The sequence below is a fragment of the Octopus bimaculoides genome, chromosome 9 (assembly GCF_046866305.1).
Source record: "Octopus bimaculoides isolate indiv1 chromosome 9, ASM4686630v1, whole genome shotgun sequence".
In the NCBI taxonomy this organism is placed as follows: domain Eukaryota; kingdom Metazoa; phylum Mollusca; class Cephalopoda; order Octopoda; family Octopodidae; genus Octopus; species Octopus bimaculoides.
The window spans coordinates 24,326,544-24,344,043 of NC_142936.1; the positions used below are offsets into that span (position 1 = coordinate 24,326,544).

At 35.4% G+C, this 17,500-nt stretch overlaps 1 protein-coding gene across 5 annotated transcripts in view; it reads left to right on the forward strand.

Annotated features, from left to right (window-relative positions):
* LOC106882058 (uncharacterized) overlaps positions 1 to 17,500 on the forward strand; it is a 56,633-nt gene that overhangs the window by 9,280 nt on the left and 29,853 nt on the right. For all 5 annotated transcript variants that reach the window (XR_016243079.1, XR_016243080.1, XR_016243081.1 and 2 more), the window contains exons 4-5: positions 3,220 to 3,243; positions 11,954 to 12,046. Coding sequence is in view for 1 of the 5 variants with exons in the window: in XM_014932622.2 (XP_014788108.1) it covers positions 3,220 to 3,243; positions 11,954 to 12,046 (117 nt within the window). In the remaining 4 variants the exon portion in view is untranslated. The remainder of the gene's footprint in view (positions 1 to 3,219; positions 3,244 to 11,953; positions 12,047 to 17,500) is intronic.

The window sequence follows — 17,500 nt, forward strand, 5'->3', positions numbered from 1 at the left end:
CTACTGGGATACATTTTACCCGCACTTTCCATAGTATCTATAATTCAATGGCTAGGTCCTGGAACGTTGCAATTTTTTCTATACTTTTCATATTAAGTTTTTCATCATTTGGAATTGTAAGGTCAATTATCTGGCACTTTCTAATCTACTACTACCAAATCAGGCCTTCTAGCTTCTATTACTCTGTCAGTCTGAATGTCAAAGTCACACAACATCTTGTACTTCTTACTTTCTAGTACTTTACTAGGTTCATGTTCATACCATTTATTAGTATGTTCAAGCCCTAGCTTTCTGCATAACTCCCAGTGGATTCCTCTTCCCAGTGGATTCCTTTCTTGTAATCTTTCTGTGTCAGCATGCTTACTATATGAGTGACGCTTTCCTCTTTTGATTTGCATAATCTACATTGGGAATCTACTTGGTTATTGTCTGTCTTGGATTTTATCCAATTAGTCCTTAATGCTTGATCTTGTGCAGCTATTAACAAACTTTCTGTCTCCCTCTTCAGCTTTCCTTTCTGAAGCCCTATCCATGCCTCACTACTATTATTTGCTGAAACTCTCTTTGGGAATTTACAATGGAACACCTTTTCCTACCAGTCAGATAAATTCTGTTCTTTTTTCTGTTTTTTAACTTCCATTGGTGCTTTGGTTTCCTTATGTCTTGCTGTGTCTCTAGCAACTTTTAATAAACTTTCTTCACTATTACCCACATAGGAATCCATATCTAGTCTAGTTAACTCCATGCAGTCTTCTACTAATATTAACCCTCTTCCAACTTCCTTTCTAGGTAGGTATAATATTGCAACTCCTGCCCTAGGGTGGAGTCCTCCATTCATATGGAATTCCTTCCTAGTTCTTCTGTCTAGCTTTGCTAATTCAGTTTTGTCCTATCTACAAACGTGTCTGAGTATCTAAGTAACGATACTGCTCTAGTATTTACAGCCTTCACTAGATTCGCACCATTTAGCTTTGATTTCATTAGCTCCCACACCCTTCTGATGTACTCCTTCTCAATTTTCGTTTTCATTTCTGTAGTTAGTACTCTGTCAGATTCTAATACTCCTAGATACTTATAAGCTCTCTTCTCCTTTCAATGATTTTAATGTCTGGTCATCTGGTAATTGGATGCCTTCACTGTTGACTACCTGTCCCCTTCTCATGACTAATATTGCACACTTGTCTATGTCAAATGCCATGCCTATTTTTTGCTGAAGAGCCTTGCAGTCTGTATTAAGGACGCTATCTCTTTTTCATTCTTGCTAAAAAGATTCAGATCATCCATATAGAGCAAATGGTTAATTTTTCCCTTACTATTTCTGAACCCTGCCTTTGCCTTCCTAAACTGAGGGGAATCAAATATACGACAAATATTAAAGGGGACAACGAGTCCCCCTGGAAAATTCCTCTTTTGATATTAACTTTCCCTAACAGTGTGTCACCTGAGTAGAGATCTACTTTCCATTTCTTCGGGCTAAAGCTAATTAATTATGTTATGTTGTCTGATATACAGAATATACTTAAACATTCACTTATCCATGAGTGTGAGATCATGTCATAGGCTTTCCTATAATCTATCCATGCTATTGTTAGATTTTTCTTTCTAGCCTTTACTTCATTTAGAACTGCTTTGTTTATATATATATAATAGACCAAGCGTTCCTCTAGCCTTCTTCCTGCAACCTTTCTGTTGTTCTGGTAGTACATTCTGGTTGTCAAGGTACTCGTAAATGCTTTCTGAAAGCATTCCTTCTAACAGCTTCCATACTAATAGTAAACAAGTGATTGGTTTATAGTTTATAGTTACTATAGTTACTTGCTCTTATCATACATAATGAGTATTTTCCTCCTTCTAGTCATCCAATCTGGTATTATTCCTCCATTAAGGCAATCCTGAAGTTGTTCCCTCAGCCTCCCATGTAAACTACTGAATTTCTTTAGCCAGTACCCTTGAACTAAATCTCTTTATACCACACTTTTTCTGTCTGAATTCTATTGATATCAGCACTGAAAGTATACATCGTATCAACTAGGAAACTGACTTGGGATTCCTCTTTACCATAACGTTTTAGGTCATGCATAAATAACAAGTGGTTGGCTTTTTGTTGGTGGCTCTTAAATACATTCCCAAATTTTGCTTTTCTCAGAATCAGTATTAGTGCTATCATGCACAGTACAAAGATCAGTGGGGACAGGCAGTCCCCTTAGAATATGTCTCTCCTGATTTCTATTGTCCCTAAACTTCTTCCATATGCTGTCAGTTCCGTCCTCCACTTCGCCATACTTTTTCCAAGCAATCGCTCAACATTCGATGCAATCCCAAACAGGTTCATACACTCCACAATCCAAGAATATGGGATCATATCATACGCATTACTATAATCGATCCATGACATGGCTGAGTTAGTTTTCCTCCTCTTGCAGTCTCTAAGTACAGTTTTGTCTACCAGGAGTTGATCCTTGGTACCTCTGCACTTACGCGTGCAACCCTTCTGCTCATGTGGCAGGGCTCCATTTTTTCCAGATGTCCGTACATTGACTCTGCGACTATTCCAGTCAATAATTTCCACATAAGTGGCAAGCAGGATATCGGCCTTTTGAATATATTGAAAGTGAAAAATAACTTTGCTTCTGATCGACCAGACCTGTGATCAAAGTCTTACTAGCCATGACAATTCAATCTTTTCCAAGGTATATTAAGTTATTTTATCTAATGTGTTCATTACTTGTTTAAGACACTAGTTTCTGAGCAGAGAGAAGTTAGACTGTTATTTCTAGCATGTCGGAAGACCACAAAGAAGTTTCGTCGATGATTAATAAATGTATCTCTCATTCTTACAGGCAAGTGAGTCTGAGAGATATGTAAAGAGATAAAAGTAAGAAAGAAAATATATAAAAAGGTAGTTTTTCAATTAGATTCAAGTTAATTATGCACTGCATTTGTTAATTATTTTTCCGGTAAATTAGGAACAACGTTTCAACCGATGCGGGAATTTGATAAGAAAATGGTACAGGTATTATTCTTAGAAATTTTCTTTACTTGTTATTGTGATCAGGCAACGCAGTACAATGTTATAGATGTTATACAATATTTCATTATGTATACGATTCATCGAACAATCCTCGCAACCATGTAGTTTTCTTCTCATTTAATCAATATGAAGACAGTATAACTTGCAGCATATTTTTAAATGTATTTTTCTTTCTCTTTACCTTGCAGACTTCTTCTCGAAACATGACCGCCGTAAGTATTAAAAAAATTTGAAACACATTGCACCATTAGTTGCTCTCAAGTAAATAGAAGTATTCCAAATGCCTCTTCTAATAGTGTTTAATGTCTAAACAGTCCAAATTTCGCCGAGGCTGACTTTGTCTTTCATTCTTTCGGAGTCGATAGAATAAGTACCAGTTGAACAATGGTGTCGGTGTAATCGACTTACCTCACCCAAATCCGAAATTGCTGGCCTTGTGCCAATATTTGAAATCAATATTTAAACAATTTCGAATATTTCATAATACGTATTGCTACGTATTTCAAAGAATCACAGCTAATTGAATTCTGCCGACTTCGACTGGTACCAGTGCGGTTGTCTGTTTTACACTGGTCCATATTTGTGTGAGATAAAGACTTCAAGTATTCCTATTGCCGATTCGATATAGTCACGGAAGACAATAAAGGGCTGATAACTCTTTACAGTATAAGTTACAAGAGAACGTATGACTGACTGTATTTGCAACTACACACTATATGGTATTTTTTCAAGAGAGCTGCCTTGTTCTAGATACATTACAGCAAAGGCAAAATCTTTAGCGATACACAATCACTTTATGGGATTTTGCATCATCATTATTAACATCAAAACCATCGTCGTCGTTATCGTCTGCAGCAGTAGCAGCAACAGTAGCAGTAACAGCGTGAACATCATCATTACCAGTTCATAGTACGTTCAATTATAAGGTTTGAGAACAGCAGCAAGTTGGTGAAATCTCCAGGACGTCAGAAGAAATGTCATCCAGTATTTCTTGTGACCCTACGTTCTGAGTTCAATTCTTGCCAGGTCATCTCTGCTTTTCAGTCCGTATGGGGTACATAAAATAAGGTAGCAGTGAAGCAATAGGATTGAGGGTATTGACTAATCACCCTTCTCAAAACTGCTGGAATTATGCCTAAATCAGAAATCACCATTGCAAGGTTTCAACAGAGATAGAAGACTGATTCTATCGAGACGGCAGTCTTTCGACACACTAGACCTAAACGCTTCCTTATAGTAACTATTCCACAAATGTTTCGTTCTTACATGGAATATTTCAATAGGAAAACACACGGGATTCTATTATGTTGCGTTCCTCATCTCTCAGAAAAGTCGTTTCTTGTATGATGAACGGGAATGAAAAATAAGAAACACGAATATAGTTCCCTTTTTACACATTAGTTCTCCTAAAATGTATTTTGAAGTGCAAGAGATGCTGGTTTAATGTCCTGGTCAAAGCAGAGAACAACAGAACGAGCGAGGAATTTATTTATTATTTTAAATAATTTATATCACAATGAATTATAGCGTCGTAAATTACAGCTTTTCTAATAGTCTAATAACTGGTTAACTATATTTCTGATGTCGGGGAACAAAGGAGGGACTATAACTAAGAACCATCAGACAAAATACGTCTGCAGTTGAAAGAGCACCGATTTTCGCCGACGTGTGCACCCTTAATCGATATACATCAGTGAAAGATTACTTTATCTATCTATCTATCTATCTATCTATATATATATATATAAAATATATACTTGTTTGTCTGTCTTATATAAATGGATACATACATACATGGTTACATACAAGCTTGCACACACGCACACACACACACACACACACACACACACACACACACACACACACATAAACACACGCGCACACACATATCATTATATATATATATAATACGCAACGTGTCTTTGTATTTATCCATTTTATTTCACTTGTTAAGGTTATCTCTACAAATATTCCATAGTAATTATAGCCAGCACTGATTTTTGTTACGGGCGTTTCGTATCCGAGACGTTAAATACTTTATAGTATACTACGTTTGCATAACGAAATACTGCGTACCTACAAATAATTTAATATATTCATTTTTTGTGAGTAAAACTTTAGCGTTTGAAGCTGTTTAATTTGTTCCAATTTATACGATTTACTTTCTAAATCATCCCACAAGATCTTGAATCGTCTTTTCTTCTTAGTTTTCTTTCTTTTTATTTGTTTCATACTGATTAATGAAGTTTTCTAAATTATCCAACGGCTTTTCTTCTTTTTTGCAGTTACAGCGTCTCTACTTCGTTATTCTGTTTGTCATTTGTATTTGAAAGTTTATTCTGCTTTCGTAACCCTAAACTAATTTTATCTTACATATGATAAAACTCAATGCATGGTCTGTCGGTCACGGTGGCAGAAGGAAATTAAAACAACAAACGGAATGTGAGTGAGTGACAATCAGAGCTGCTAAATGCAGGTGATCTGTAGTCAGTGGAAGTGGCTATGTAAATATTTATCGTAAATAATATTTACTTTAATAATTTCACACACATACACGCGCATGTACGCGCGCGCATACACACACACACACACACACACACACACACACACACACACATATATATATATATATTCTTTAACTTTTCCTTCATTTTAGCTTATTTTCTATTTTTCCATACTTGCGTTTCCTGCTACTGAACCTTATTTTTGTTTTCACGTAAAGGATAGCACATTCACACAATCACATACACACATCTGTATATATGTGCACATGCATCAATATATATTTAAATATACGTGTGTATGTATGAGTGTATGTGCGTATAAATACATGCATACATACACACACAAACATACATGTATGTATGTACACAAGTTTTAAATTTTGGGGGAGTGTGATTATAAACCTTCCATGATTATAACAGAAATATTCAAACTTCGAGGCATGATAAACCAAAAAGATGGCTGCTTCTAAGATCGTGTTTGCGAAGAGAGTAACATCATCAGCATAATGTATGTCTGTTATTGTAGAAACTTGATAAAGAGAGGGAGTGGATATTGTTAAAGTAAAGCCAAGTTCTTTAATTTTGTGATATGTCCAGTCATTTTCTGTCTGGACGTTGCGTGTTAGAAAATTAAAGAATTTTGCATTACTCTAGCAAAATCCATTTTCTTATGTTTATCAAGATGCTATAATAACATACATGGGTTTTCCTGATGATATTACGTAGTCTAGACAGATAATAAATAGGCATATTACAAGCTTATTACCTTGCAAAACTCATGCATTGATGTCGAAAAGTTGGTGTCTTCATTCGATGACGGTGCATAGAAACTACGACATTGATAAACACTGGTCGGCCGTTCAGCAAAATCACCGTCACCAACCAACTCTCTGCGGATAAAGTATGTTTCCCTGCAGACTTCCCAAATACTATGCAGAAATAGTAGACATGGAAATAGTAGACGTCTTGTTTCCTACACTTTTCAGAGTCACTGGACAAAATATTTTCATCTCAAACGGTGGTGTTCATCTAACTAGAAGATACTGGCAGATAAGTGGGTACTAATAACACAAATCACCCCGCTATCACTTGGCTTCAGATTTGATATTACCTTGCAGCACCTTTGACATAAGGCTTCACTCGCAAATTCAGGTTGATCAAGATATATATATATATATATATATATATATATATATATATATATATATGGGAGAATTTATGAAAAAAACAACAGACGAAGACAGGTGGTGTAAACAACAAATGGATGTATTAGTTTAACGCTCGGGAATAGAGAAAGTCTTTAACGTTTCGAGCCTATGCTCTTCAACTGAAAGGAACACAGTAAGAAATAAGGAGAGAAACAAGGAGAGAAAAATATAAATGTATTGGTCAGCGATCTGTCATGGTGATATATATATATATATATATATATATATATATATATATATATATATATATATATATATATATATATACACACACACAGGTCAGACAAAGGGTGAACTAGAGAGATTGAGAGAAAGTGAGAGACAGACAGGCAGACAGACAGGCAGACAGGCAGACAGACAGGCAGACAGAAAGAGAGAGGGAGAGAAAGAGAGAGAGAGAGGAAGAGAGAGTGAGAGGAAGAGAGACAAAGAGAGATGCAAGGTTGTCTGTTAGACATAATTACGTTTGGTGGGAAATAATTCTGAATTACTAATTCAGATAACATGGGTGCATGCTGATATCTTTAGTTGTCCTCACAACTAGACCCTGTGTTCGGTTCCTTTCACGTCTATACCTCAGTGTTAACTTGTTTTCACAGCTATAGCTCATCTAGCAACTCCAGTTGCCATCACAGCTACATCTCATCTCGCAAGTAATGTCTTAACAGCTACATTCCAGTGTTCATCTGGCTTCACATTTACATCCTAAAATTCATCTTTTCTCACAAATACATCACTGTTTAACTACGTTGTTAACCCTACAGCTTTTCTCACAACACCAAGTATTCTCACTACAACTATTCGATGTGAACATACAAATAAGTGTGTATTTGAGTGTATAAATACGTATAAATAAGTTTGTTTAGTTCGATGTGTATGTATTCCTTGGTTTCTTGTGTATCAGCTTGTTCATATACGCGAGTCTTAACGTATGTGAATATGTGTTTTAAAAGCTGTGAATGTAACAACGCACACCTATGCCCATTCATATATATTTGATTACGGATTTACCTGATCTTTGTATACACATATGTACATATATATATATATATATATATATATATATATATATATATATATATATATATATATATATATATATATATATATATATTGACAGGAAGGACAACAAAAGAAAGAAAGAGATCTCGATATTATGTAAATGGAGGAATTTATCTGTAAAAATATATGACACTTATTCGGTAGCCATGATAAAACTCCGAGTAAATAAACATACGAACATATACTAAATACACACACGAAATACACGACGCGAAAAAGAATGACACCGCCTCAGGCTGTCACGGATCACGTGATAATGGGAGGAGGGTAACAGAGAAAGACAGACAGCGAGAAGGAGAGAGAGAGAGAAATGAAATTGAGAGAAGGGAGGAGCTCAGACAATCGCGACCAGACCCATGATCAAATGTATGGAAGAGTGGTGTTATATAAAGTCGTTGACTCGAATTTGATGTTTTGTTATGTTTTGGTCCCATTCCTGTCATGTTTCATGCTGGTGCCTCCAGAGTGTAAGCATCATTATCGATAATGGCCGAAATTGCGCTTGTCTCTCTGGCCAATAACTGAAGGGGAGCTGGTGACCTTTTGTGTTTTCTTTTCGTCTGTGTATGTAGTATATGTTCGTATGTTTATTTACTACAAGTTTTTTTATATATATACATACACACACACACACACACACACACACACACACACACACACATATATATATATATATATATATATATATATATATATATATATATATATATGTATATATATATGCAGGTATGTCATATTTTCTGTTTGTTGAACGAACAATTCAAAACACGAATTAAAAGCGAAACGAGAAAACAATAGAAAAAAAAAGTGAGGACGTGGGCACGTATTGTATTAGTTTGCACGGTGAAACAGAGAGTTTTTAACGTTTCGAGCATAATTCTTCGTCGGAAAAGAGAAAAGGAGCAGTCCAAAGAAAAAGGGTGAAAATTGCCAACGGCCCACGTGCGATTACATTTATATCTGCATGTGCATTTATCTATGTCAGTATTCAATTGATGACTGTATGATTGTATAAATGTGTAAGTGCTCATTATTGTTTCGCTGTGTTTCCATACATTTTTCTTACCATCACATGCGTATATTTGATTATAGACACTTACGTGAAGCCTACACAAGCGTGCACACACATACACATATTTGTATATGAACATATAAAATACAAGCATACTAATATATATACATATGTTTACAAGTATGTAAGTACGAATGTGTAGATGTAAATGTTTGTGCGAGTGCATATTCTGTATGCTTGGTGGTGTGTGTATGCTTGTTCGTATGTGTGTGAGTTGTGCGCGTGCGCGTGCATATCTATATAACTGTCAAAGAAATCATTTTCGAAGCTCTTGAAATACTGTATTGCCGATATCTGAGACAATCAGCCGCCTTATTGAATATCTAGAATATGTTATATCTAATTATTTGTCATTAGGAAGAAATATTCTTTCCTTACCGATACTTTTAAGTTTGCACAATGAGAAATACGTCTTCAATTTTACTTATTTGAATCCAGTGTCTACAATCAGACGTTTCCTTCGAAGAATTTAAACGGTCGTTCTTCATGTATCAGAAACAGGATTGTGTCTTTCCAATAAAGCATGGACGATTCTCTTCATGTCTTATTATGACTGGGAATTCTGGGAGTGCCTCTGATATACAATATATATAATAAAGTTTTACTGATAATGCTTCAGATATTATATAACAGTACGGCATTGTTGTACAGAAATACATAGATGTTAATATGATAAAATATTGTAAGGTGGCGGGCTAGCAGAATCGTTACCGCACTGGATAAAGATGCTTAGCGGCATTTCGTCTGTCTACGTTTTGAGTTCAAATTCCACCGAGGTAGACTTTACCTTTCGTACTATCGGAGTCGATGAAATCAGTACCAGTTGAGTCCTGGGGTTGATATACTTGACTTACGCCCTCCCTTGAAATTGCTGGCTTGTGCCAAAATTTGAAATCATTATTACTTGAGATAGTGGAATCTTCCCTATGATAGAAATCAATGTTACTGGAAACAAAACACAAATTATGAAGTATGGAGTGGCTGTGTTATAAAACAATTGCTTCCCAACCGCATGATTCCGAGGTCAACCTTGCAGCGTGGCAACTTGAGCAAATGTCTCCGGGCTGACCAAAGCCTTGTGAGTCATATAAATGCATGTGTATTATGGACTTGTGGTAACGCATGCACAGTGATATCCAGTAATCGCTCTTATACATTGTCTTTTTTTAGATATTAAATGCACGTTCAGTTAACAAATGCTTTGCAATATTTCATCTTATAGGTTCTTTAAATTTTACATTTTCACCTGGTGCATGTCTTGCCAGCGTTCTACTAAGAATTAATATTTCATTGCTTGAGATACCTACACACATACATAACACCCTCACCCCACCCTATCGATTTTGTTGTCTCACAACTTCCAGAATAAAAGGATAATTTACAAAGAAATGCTTCAGATATGCTTCAGATAGTGTAGATTCCGATTATGTCGGAATTTGTGGTGAATCATTTTTCTTTGGTAAGGAGAGATTTCGGAAAATTCACAGGGTAGCCTTTGTTTCCTCATAACTTTCGGAAGATGGATATTTTTGATGAAATTTTCTACAAATGCCTTTCAGTGGGTGTAGATAGAGGAAAAAAATGGTGAGTTCGCACTTATACATAGTGACATGCATCACATGTATCTGCAACATGAAATATACTGTGGTGTATATCAGTATGTATGTGTACAAGTCTAATTTTTTCACATCATATTCCGATGATGTAATCATAATTTATAGACTCAGGAAGGTATATATACCACCCAGGTGGCAAAAAACCAGTAATCCTTCGCTGGACCGCTCAAGATGGAAATATATACGCTACTAAATTCGGGAAAAGTAGCCTTATGATCCTATGGCTCAACAAGGACGTTTCATCTTCATGTTATATATGTATATGTATATATATATATATAAGTACAAACATACATACATATGTATACACACAAACACACACACTCATAATTTGTTTTAGAGAGCCCGTTTGCAGGTTGAAATAATACTGATAAGGTATATCATAATATTTCGGCAATGATCTGCTGGTATATATATATATATATATATATATATATATATATATATATATATATACATATATATACATATATATATATATATATATATATATATATATATATATATATATATATATATATATATATATATATATATATATATATAGATATATATATATATATGTATATATATATATATATATATATATATATATATATATATACATATATATACATATATATATATATATATATATATATATATATATATATATATATATATATATATATATATATATATATATATATATATGTGTATATATATATATGTATATATATATATATATATATATATATATATATATATATATATATATATATAGGCGCAGGAGTGGCTGTGTGGTAAGTAGCTTGCTAACCAACTACATGGTTCCTGGTTCAGTCCCACTGCGTGGCACCTTGGGCAGGTGTCTTCTACTATAGCCTCGGGCCGACCAAAGCCTTGTGAGTGGATTTGGTAGACGGAAACTGAAAGAAGCCCGTCGTATATATGTATATATATAAATGTGTGTATGTGTGTGTTTGTGTGTTTGTGTTTGTCCCCCCAACATCGCTCGACAACCGACGCTGGTGTGTTTACGTCCCCGTAACTTAGCGGTTCGGCCATAGAGACCGATCGAATAAGTACTAGGCTTCCAAAGAATAAGTCCTGGGGTCGATTTGCTCGACTAAAGGTGATGCTCCAGCATGGCCGCAGTCAAATGACTGAAACAAATAAAAGAGTAAAAGAGATACGAATGTGTGTATGTATGCATGTATTTTTGTGTGCATGTGTGCATGCATCTATACATGCAGGCTGGTTCTTTCAGAGATCTGCAAAAATTTCAGCAAAAGCGGAAAACGTAGGCGAGAAAGCAGAAAACCGGTATTATAGAAATGTATCTCAGTTTGTGATCAGTCCTTTGGGAAACCGTCAACAATTACATTCATATTCCCAATGAATAAATCAATATTCACCGATTGGTTGTCTCCTGTTGTCGTACGTAAAAGTAATCATACAAAACATTAAATTAATTTCAGGGTTGGATTTTGGTACACGTTGTATTTCCGATGAGAATCATGGTGCCAATAAAGAATGGGAGGCAATTCACCATCCAGCTTGTCAAACGTATAGTAAGTTGTTTTTTTTTTGTGTTTTGTTGTTTTCTTTTTGCGATTTATGGTTTATTTGTGGGTGTGTGTAGGTGGGTGTTTTTGTGTGCATGCGCGCGTGTGTGTGAGAGTGTAAAGTATATCTTTACGCCCATACACATACATACATGCATATATGATTATATGTATATATTCCTATATATATGCATATATGTATGTCTATCTATCTGTATTTATGTATGTATGTATGCATGTATGTATGTATATATGTATCCGTCTGTCTGTCTATATACATACACATAATAACATATTTTTATATACAATTTAGCAAGCTTTATTGTTTTGTTCCTCTTTTATGCCTAAATATTGTATCAATAGTTTACAGCATATATATATACATATATATATATATATATATATATATATATATATATATATATATATATATATATATATATATATATTATATATATATATATATATATATATATATATATATATATATATATATATATATATATATATATATATATATTATATCTTTTAATTGCATATCTTTTACTTTTCTTTATACAATATCATTTATATGTAATTCTTATTCACACATCATAACTTTTATAATTTTTTTTTGTATGTATATGTATATATGTATATTTTTACTTTTATATATATATTTATATGTATTGCATATCTTTTACTTTTTTATATTTATATATAATTTTTATTTACATTTGCAAATCGCATATCGTACCTTTCTTTTTCATGAATGAGATACTCCGCGTCGGTCACCGGAGTGATATTTGATCACTTTATAGAGTGTCTGAGTGTCGGTGTGGTGTCTGGAATGGGATAGCTTACCTCATGGGCAGGTAGAAGCTCTTTATCCTTGCTTGGTAATCTACCTAGGAGAAGGAAATCTCCAAAATAAAAACTGAGGCCTTGAAAGTTCCTGCTTTTGTCAATTTTCATGTCATACCGGCGAAAGTCTTCTTGGCCCAATAGATGGAGGTAGTGCAGTGCAAGCTACACCCACTGGAAATTATTCATCTACACAGGTACTTCCTGTACTCCAAATCTTAGTAAAATCATTTAATTGGTTGGTTGGCAGAAATCTAAAAATGCACTTGTAACTTACTCTAAAATGTCCCAAAACAGATTCAGTAAATGGCAAAAAAGGCTTGGGAACGTCAGGGGAACAGGTCTGGCTCGGCAGGTGTCCCAGTGTATCACAGGCTGGACCCGGTCGTCATCCTTCCACTATGGTCAAACAATCTTCAAGAAAAAGTAAAAATAAACATCCTTTGAATTTCGATTGTTGGAATGTGCGCACACTTCTTGATGATAATTTCAACAAGAGACCAGAAAGGCGTGTTGCACTTATTGCATGTGAGCTCAAGAAATATTCCCTTGATATAGTTGCGCTCTCTGAAATTCGTCTCTCTGGTGAGGGTCAAGTAAATGAACCTACTTATGGATATACTGTCTTTTGGAGAGGCTTACCAAAGGGCCAGCGTAGAGAATCTGGTGTTGGGTTTGCTCTGAAGAATACATTAGTATCCTCCATTGCAGAGTTTCCAAGTGGTATATCTGAACGGATCATGTCATGCTGTATTAAACTGACAAAAGGTAGGTTTCTTACCGTTGTCAGTATTTATGCACCAACAATGTCCCATTCTGATGAAACAGTAGGACAGTTTTATGATGATCTAACACAATTATTGAGTACCAATTTCTGGCAAGCTGGTGATATTGGGAGATTTCAGTGCAAGTGTTGGAAAGGACTATGTTTCATGGCCTGTTTTAGGTCGACAAGGGATTGGAAAATGTAATAAAAATGGAGTAGCTCTTTTGACGGTTTGTACTGAGAATAATCTGGTTGTCACCAATACTCTGTTAAGCAGAATAATAAACATAAAACCACCTGGATGCACCCAAGATCTAAGCAAGGTGGTCGATTCGTTCGTCTACCTTGGAAGCTCTGTTTAAAATTATGGAAATCTTGATACAGAAAACACAGCTGCGAATTCAAAGGGCAGCAAAAGCATTTGGTGGCTTGGAGTCACGCGTTTGGTGCCAGCGACATATAAATAAGAATACAAATCTGGTTCTTTACAAATCATTTGTCTTACCATCCCTGTTGTATTCCTGTGAAACTCGGACTTGTTATGAAAGGTATTTTAAATTGTTAGAACAATTCCACCAAAAATGCCTTCATCGCGTTTTAAAAATTAAATGTAGTTCTTTTACTCCAAGCACAGATGTCCTTGCATCTGCAGGCATCACCTCAATTGAAGCTATGATTTTGAGGAACCAATTGAGATGGTGTGGCCATATTGTTCGAATAGCAGATGAACGCATGCCGAAACAGCTGTTTTATGGTGAGCTTACAGAGGAGAAACGGTATCGGCGTAGACCTAAAAAAAGGTTTAAGGATGGCATAAGGACTACCATGAAGTCACTTGGAACGGTTCCAGAAGATATAGAAACCCTTGCTTCGAATCGAGTTGTATGGCGAACAAAGGTGTGGAGTGGGGTAAAAGCATTTCAAGAGGCCAGGATAACGCAAGTAAGTCTCAAAAGAGATCCAAGGAAGAATGTAACGATCGAAAAGATGAATGACAATGACCTTTTTGTGTGCACAGTCTGTGACAGACCATGCCTGTCTTTGGCTGGCCTCAAATCTCATCTGCGGATGCAAGGAAAACGAACCTCCACCAACAATTCTGACTACATGTCTGTGCACACATTTGAATGCAGTGTATGCCAGAAGGTTTGCAAATCCAACGGAGACCTCAAAAGACATGTTAAGATCTACAAAAAGCAGAACTTTTCTGCAGGTACTGGTGGTCCAAATCAGAGGTGCAATCTATGTGGATGTCTTTTCAGAATATTGACTGGTTTAAAAAGCCATATCAGATGCCATGATGGTGCTAAGGTGTAGGTACAGGAGGTGGTCAAACTCTGTATAAGGAGCAGACAACCATCATGCTAACGTATATATACATATATGTTTATATATATGCATGTGTATATATATATATATATATATATATATATATATATATATATATATATATATATATATGTAGATATATATGTATATATATATGTAAATGTATTTATGTATGTGTGTGTGTGTGTGTGTGTGTGTGTGTGTGTGTGTGCCTCAGACGTTAACAAGCTGGAAAAGGTGTTTTCTTGAGGTTAAAAAGCAGTAACATAGTCCTATGCAGGACTGTCACGTTATGTTGGCAAATAAACTTTACTACACGATACTGTTACTAATTAGACCTCATTCAGAGATTTAGAATTCGTTGTTTTGCTCCTTACGGGATCAGTGACTGTCAGTCACTTCGATAAGTGTATACTGTAAGTTCGGGTGGCTTCTGTCTCTAGCCAGGCGGTTGTCTAGTACTGAAGACGGGAAATTACCTAGAAACCATTGATCTGTTGGTACTGCTAACGGCTAGAAGGGAGTAATAAGCCCCCTTACTTACAGTTTGTCTCGGACACAGATCATGTGTCGATAACTAGCTAGAAAAGTTGTTTTCTTGGCATTAAAAGGTAGTAGAATTGTCCTATGTAGAACTGCCACGTTATGTTGGCAAATAAATTTTACTATACACACACACACGCACACGTACACGCACACACGCACACGTACACGCACACACGCACACACACGTACGTATATATGCATCTGTGTGTGTGCGTGTGTTTGTGCGCACGCATAATTGCACACACACATTCACATATATAACGAATAGATGAGGAAAGCAACTTAAGTATATTACTGAATATACTGAATATTTTTATTTTTGTCATTTCAATAAATAGAAACCTTCCATATAATCAAGTGTAACATAATTCACGTGACATACATATACGTCAGTGAAAATCTTCAGCCATCATCACATAACATGACGGTTTTGATTGGATCAAAGGAAGATGACGAGCAATATCAGTCGACATGAGCTGACTCCTGTAACGTTATTTAACTATTTTTGCTTCTAACTTTTCGGGCAAATACTGATTTTATCATCTCCAGATCATCAAAAGACAAGACAGAACCTAGAAAAATTTGCACTAAGCACGAAAAGGGCACTCTGCAAATAGCATTGTCTATATCTATATCTTCTTCGATGTATATCAAGCAAAAGCTGTAACCATTGACGAGAATGGCTCGAAGAAACATATCTGATACTATCTATTTAACCCGATGTCCAATGGACGTTTCCTTTTAACTTTTGACATTGTTAATATTCCGGGGCAGTAATATGGTGAGCTGGTAGAATCGTTAGCACGCCGAACAAAATACTTACTCTTTTACTCTTTTACTTGTTTCAGTCATTTGACTGCGGCCATGCTGGAGCACTGCCTTTAGTGGATCAAATCGACCCCGGGACTTATTTTTTGTAACCCTAGTACTTATTCTATCGGTCTTTTGCCGAACCGCTAAGTGACTTAATGACATTCCGTCCGTTTTTACGTTCTGAGTTATTCAAATTCCACCGAGATCGACTTTGCCTTTCATCCTTCCGGAGTCGATAAAATAAGTACCAGTTGAGCATTGAGATCGATGTAATCGAGTAGCCCCTACCCAGAACATGTTGGTCCTGTGCTGAACTTTTGAAACCTACATTACAGAGTAGTGATCCTCCACAAAAAACATTACTATTGTTCACAGAATGTGGGATAAAATTTAAATGTGTGTGTGTGTGTGTGTGTGTGTGTGTGTGTGTGTGTGTATGAAAAGACATCTAAAAGAGTTTGGTAAAGTAATTTAATAATGATTCTACTGCACATATTAGTATTCAAATTAAAAGTTGTTTTACGTGTAGAAGCGAGCGACAAATAATAATGTAACCTCAGGAAGATATCACTGACGTCTTGACTACGAGATCAATCATGATTTTCCAGGGAAATCTATGTTTTGAATTTCTGTTGCAAATATGGAGTTTAGAACTCGGTAAATATAACTAATGTAGACATGGAGATTAAATAAATGATGATTGTTTCGAAAACGATTCTAAAAGTCACGTACTTTTCTTTCTGTTTGACAAATGGAATCAATATCGATGCAGGTTCTAAGTCAGTGTTCTTATTTTATTGATCTTTAATGTTCACGCGCAGTTTTGTGGAAATGGTGAAATATACACGTTTTAGAATTTGATGATTCTATTTTCTTGCTTGTAATTTCAGGAATATGAAGGGACAAGAGATTTAAATAAAAGTATAAAGATTCTTGGCTGTAATCTCTATAGCTGTTTTGTTAAAACTTTCATATTGATCACCTACATCAATCTTACCCAAAAACATTTTGGGCCTCATTAAACTATCTCGTTATATATATATATATATATATATGTGTGTGTGTGTGTGTGTGTGTGTGTGTGTGTGTGTGTGTGTGTGTGTGTGTGTGAGAGTAAAAATAAATGCAAAAAAAGGATTTTGTATGATCGTGTATAGAGGAAT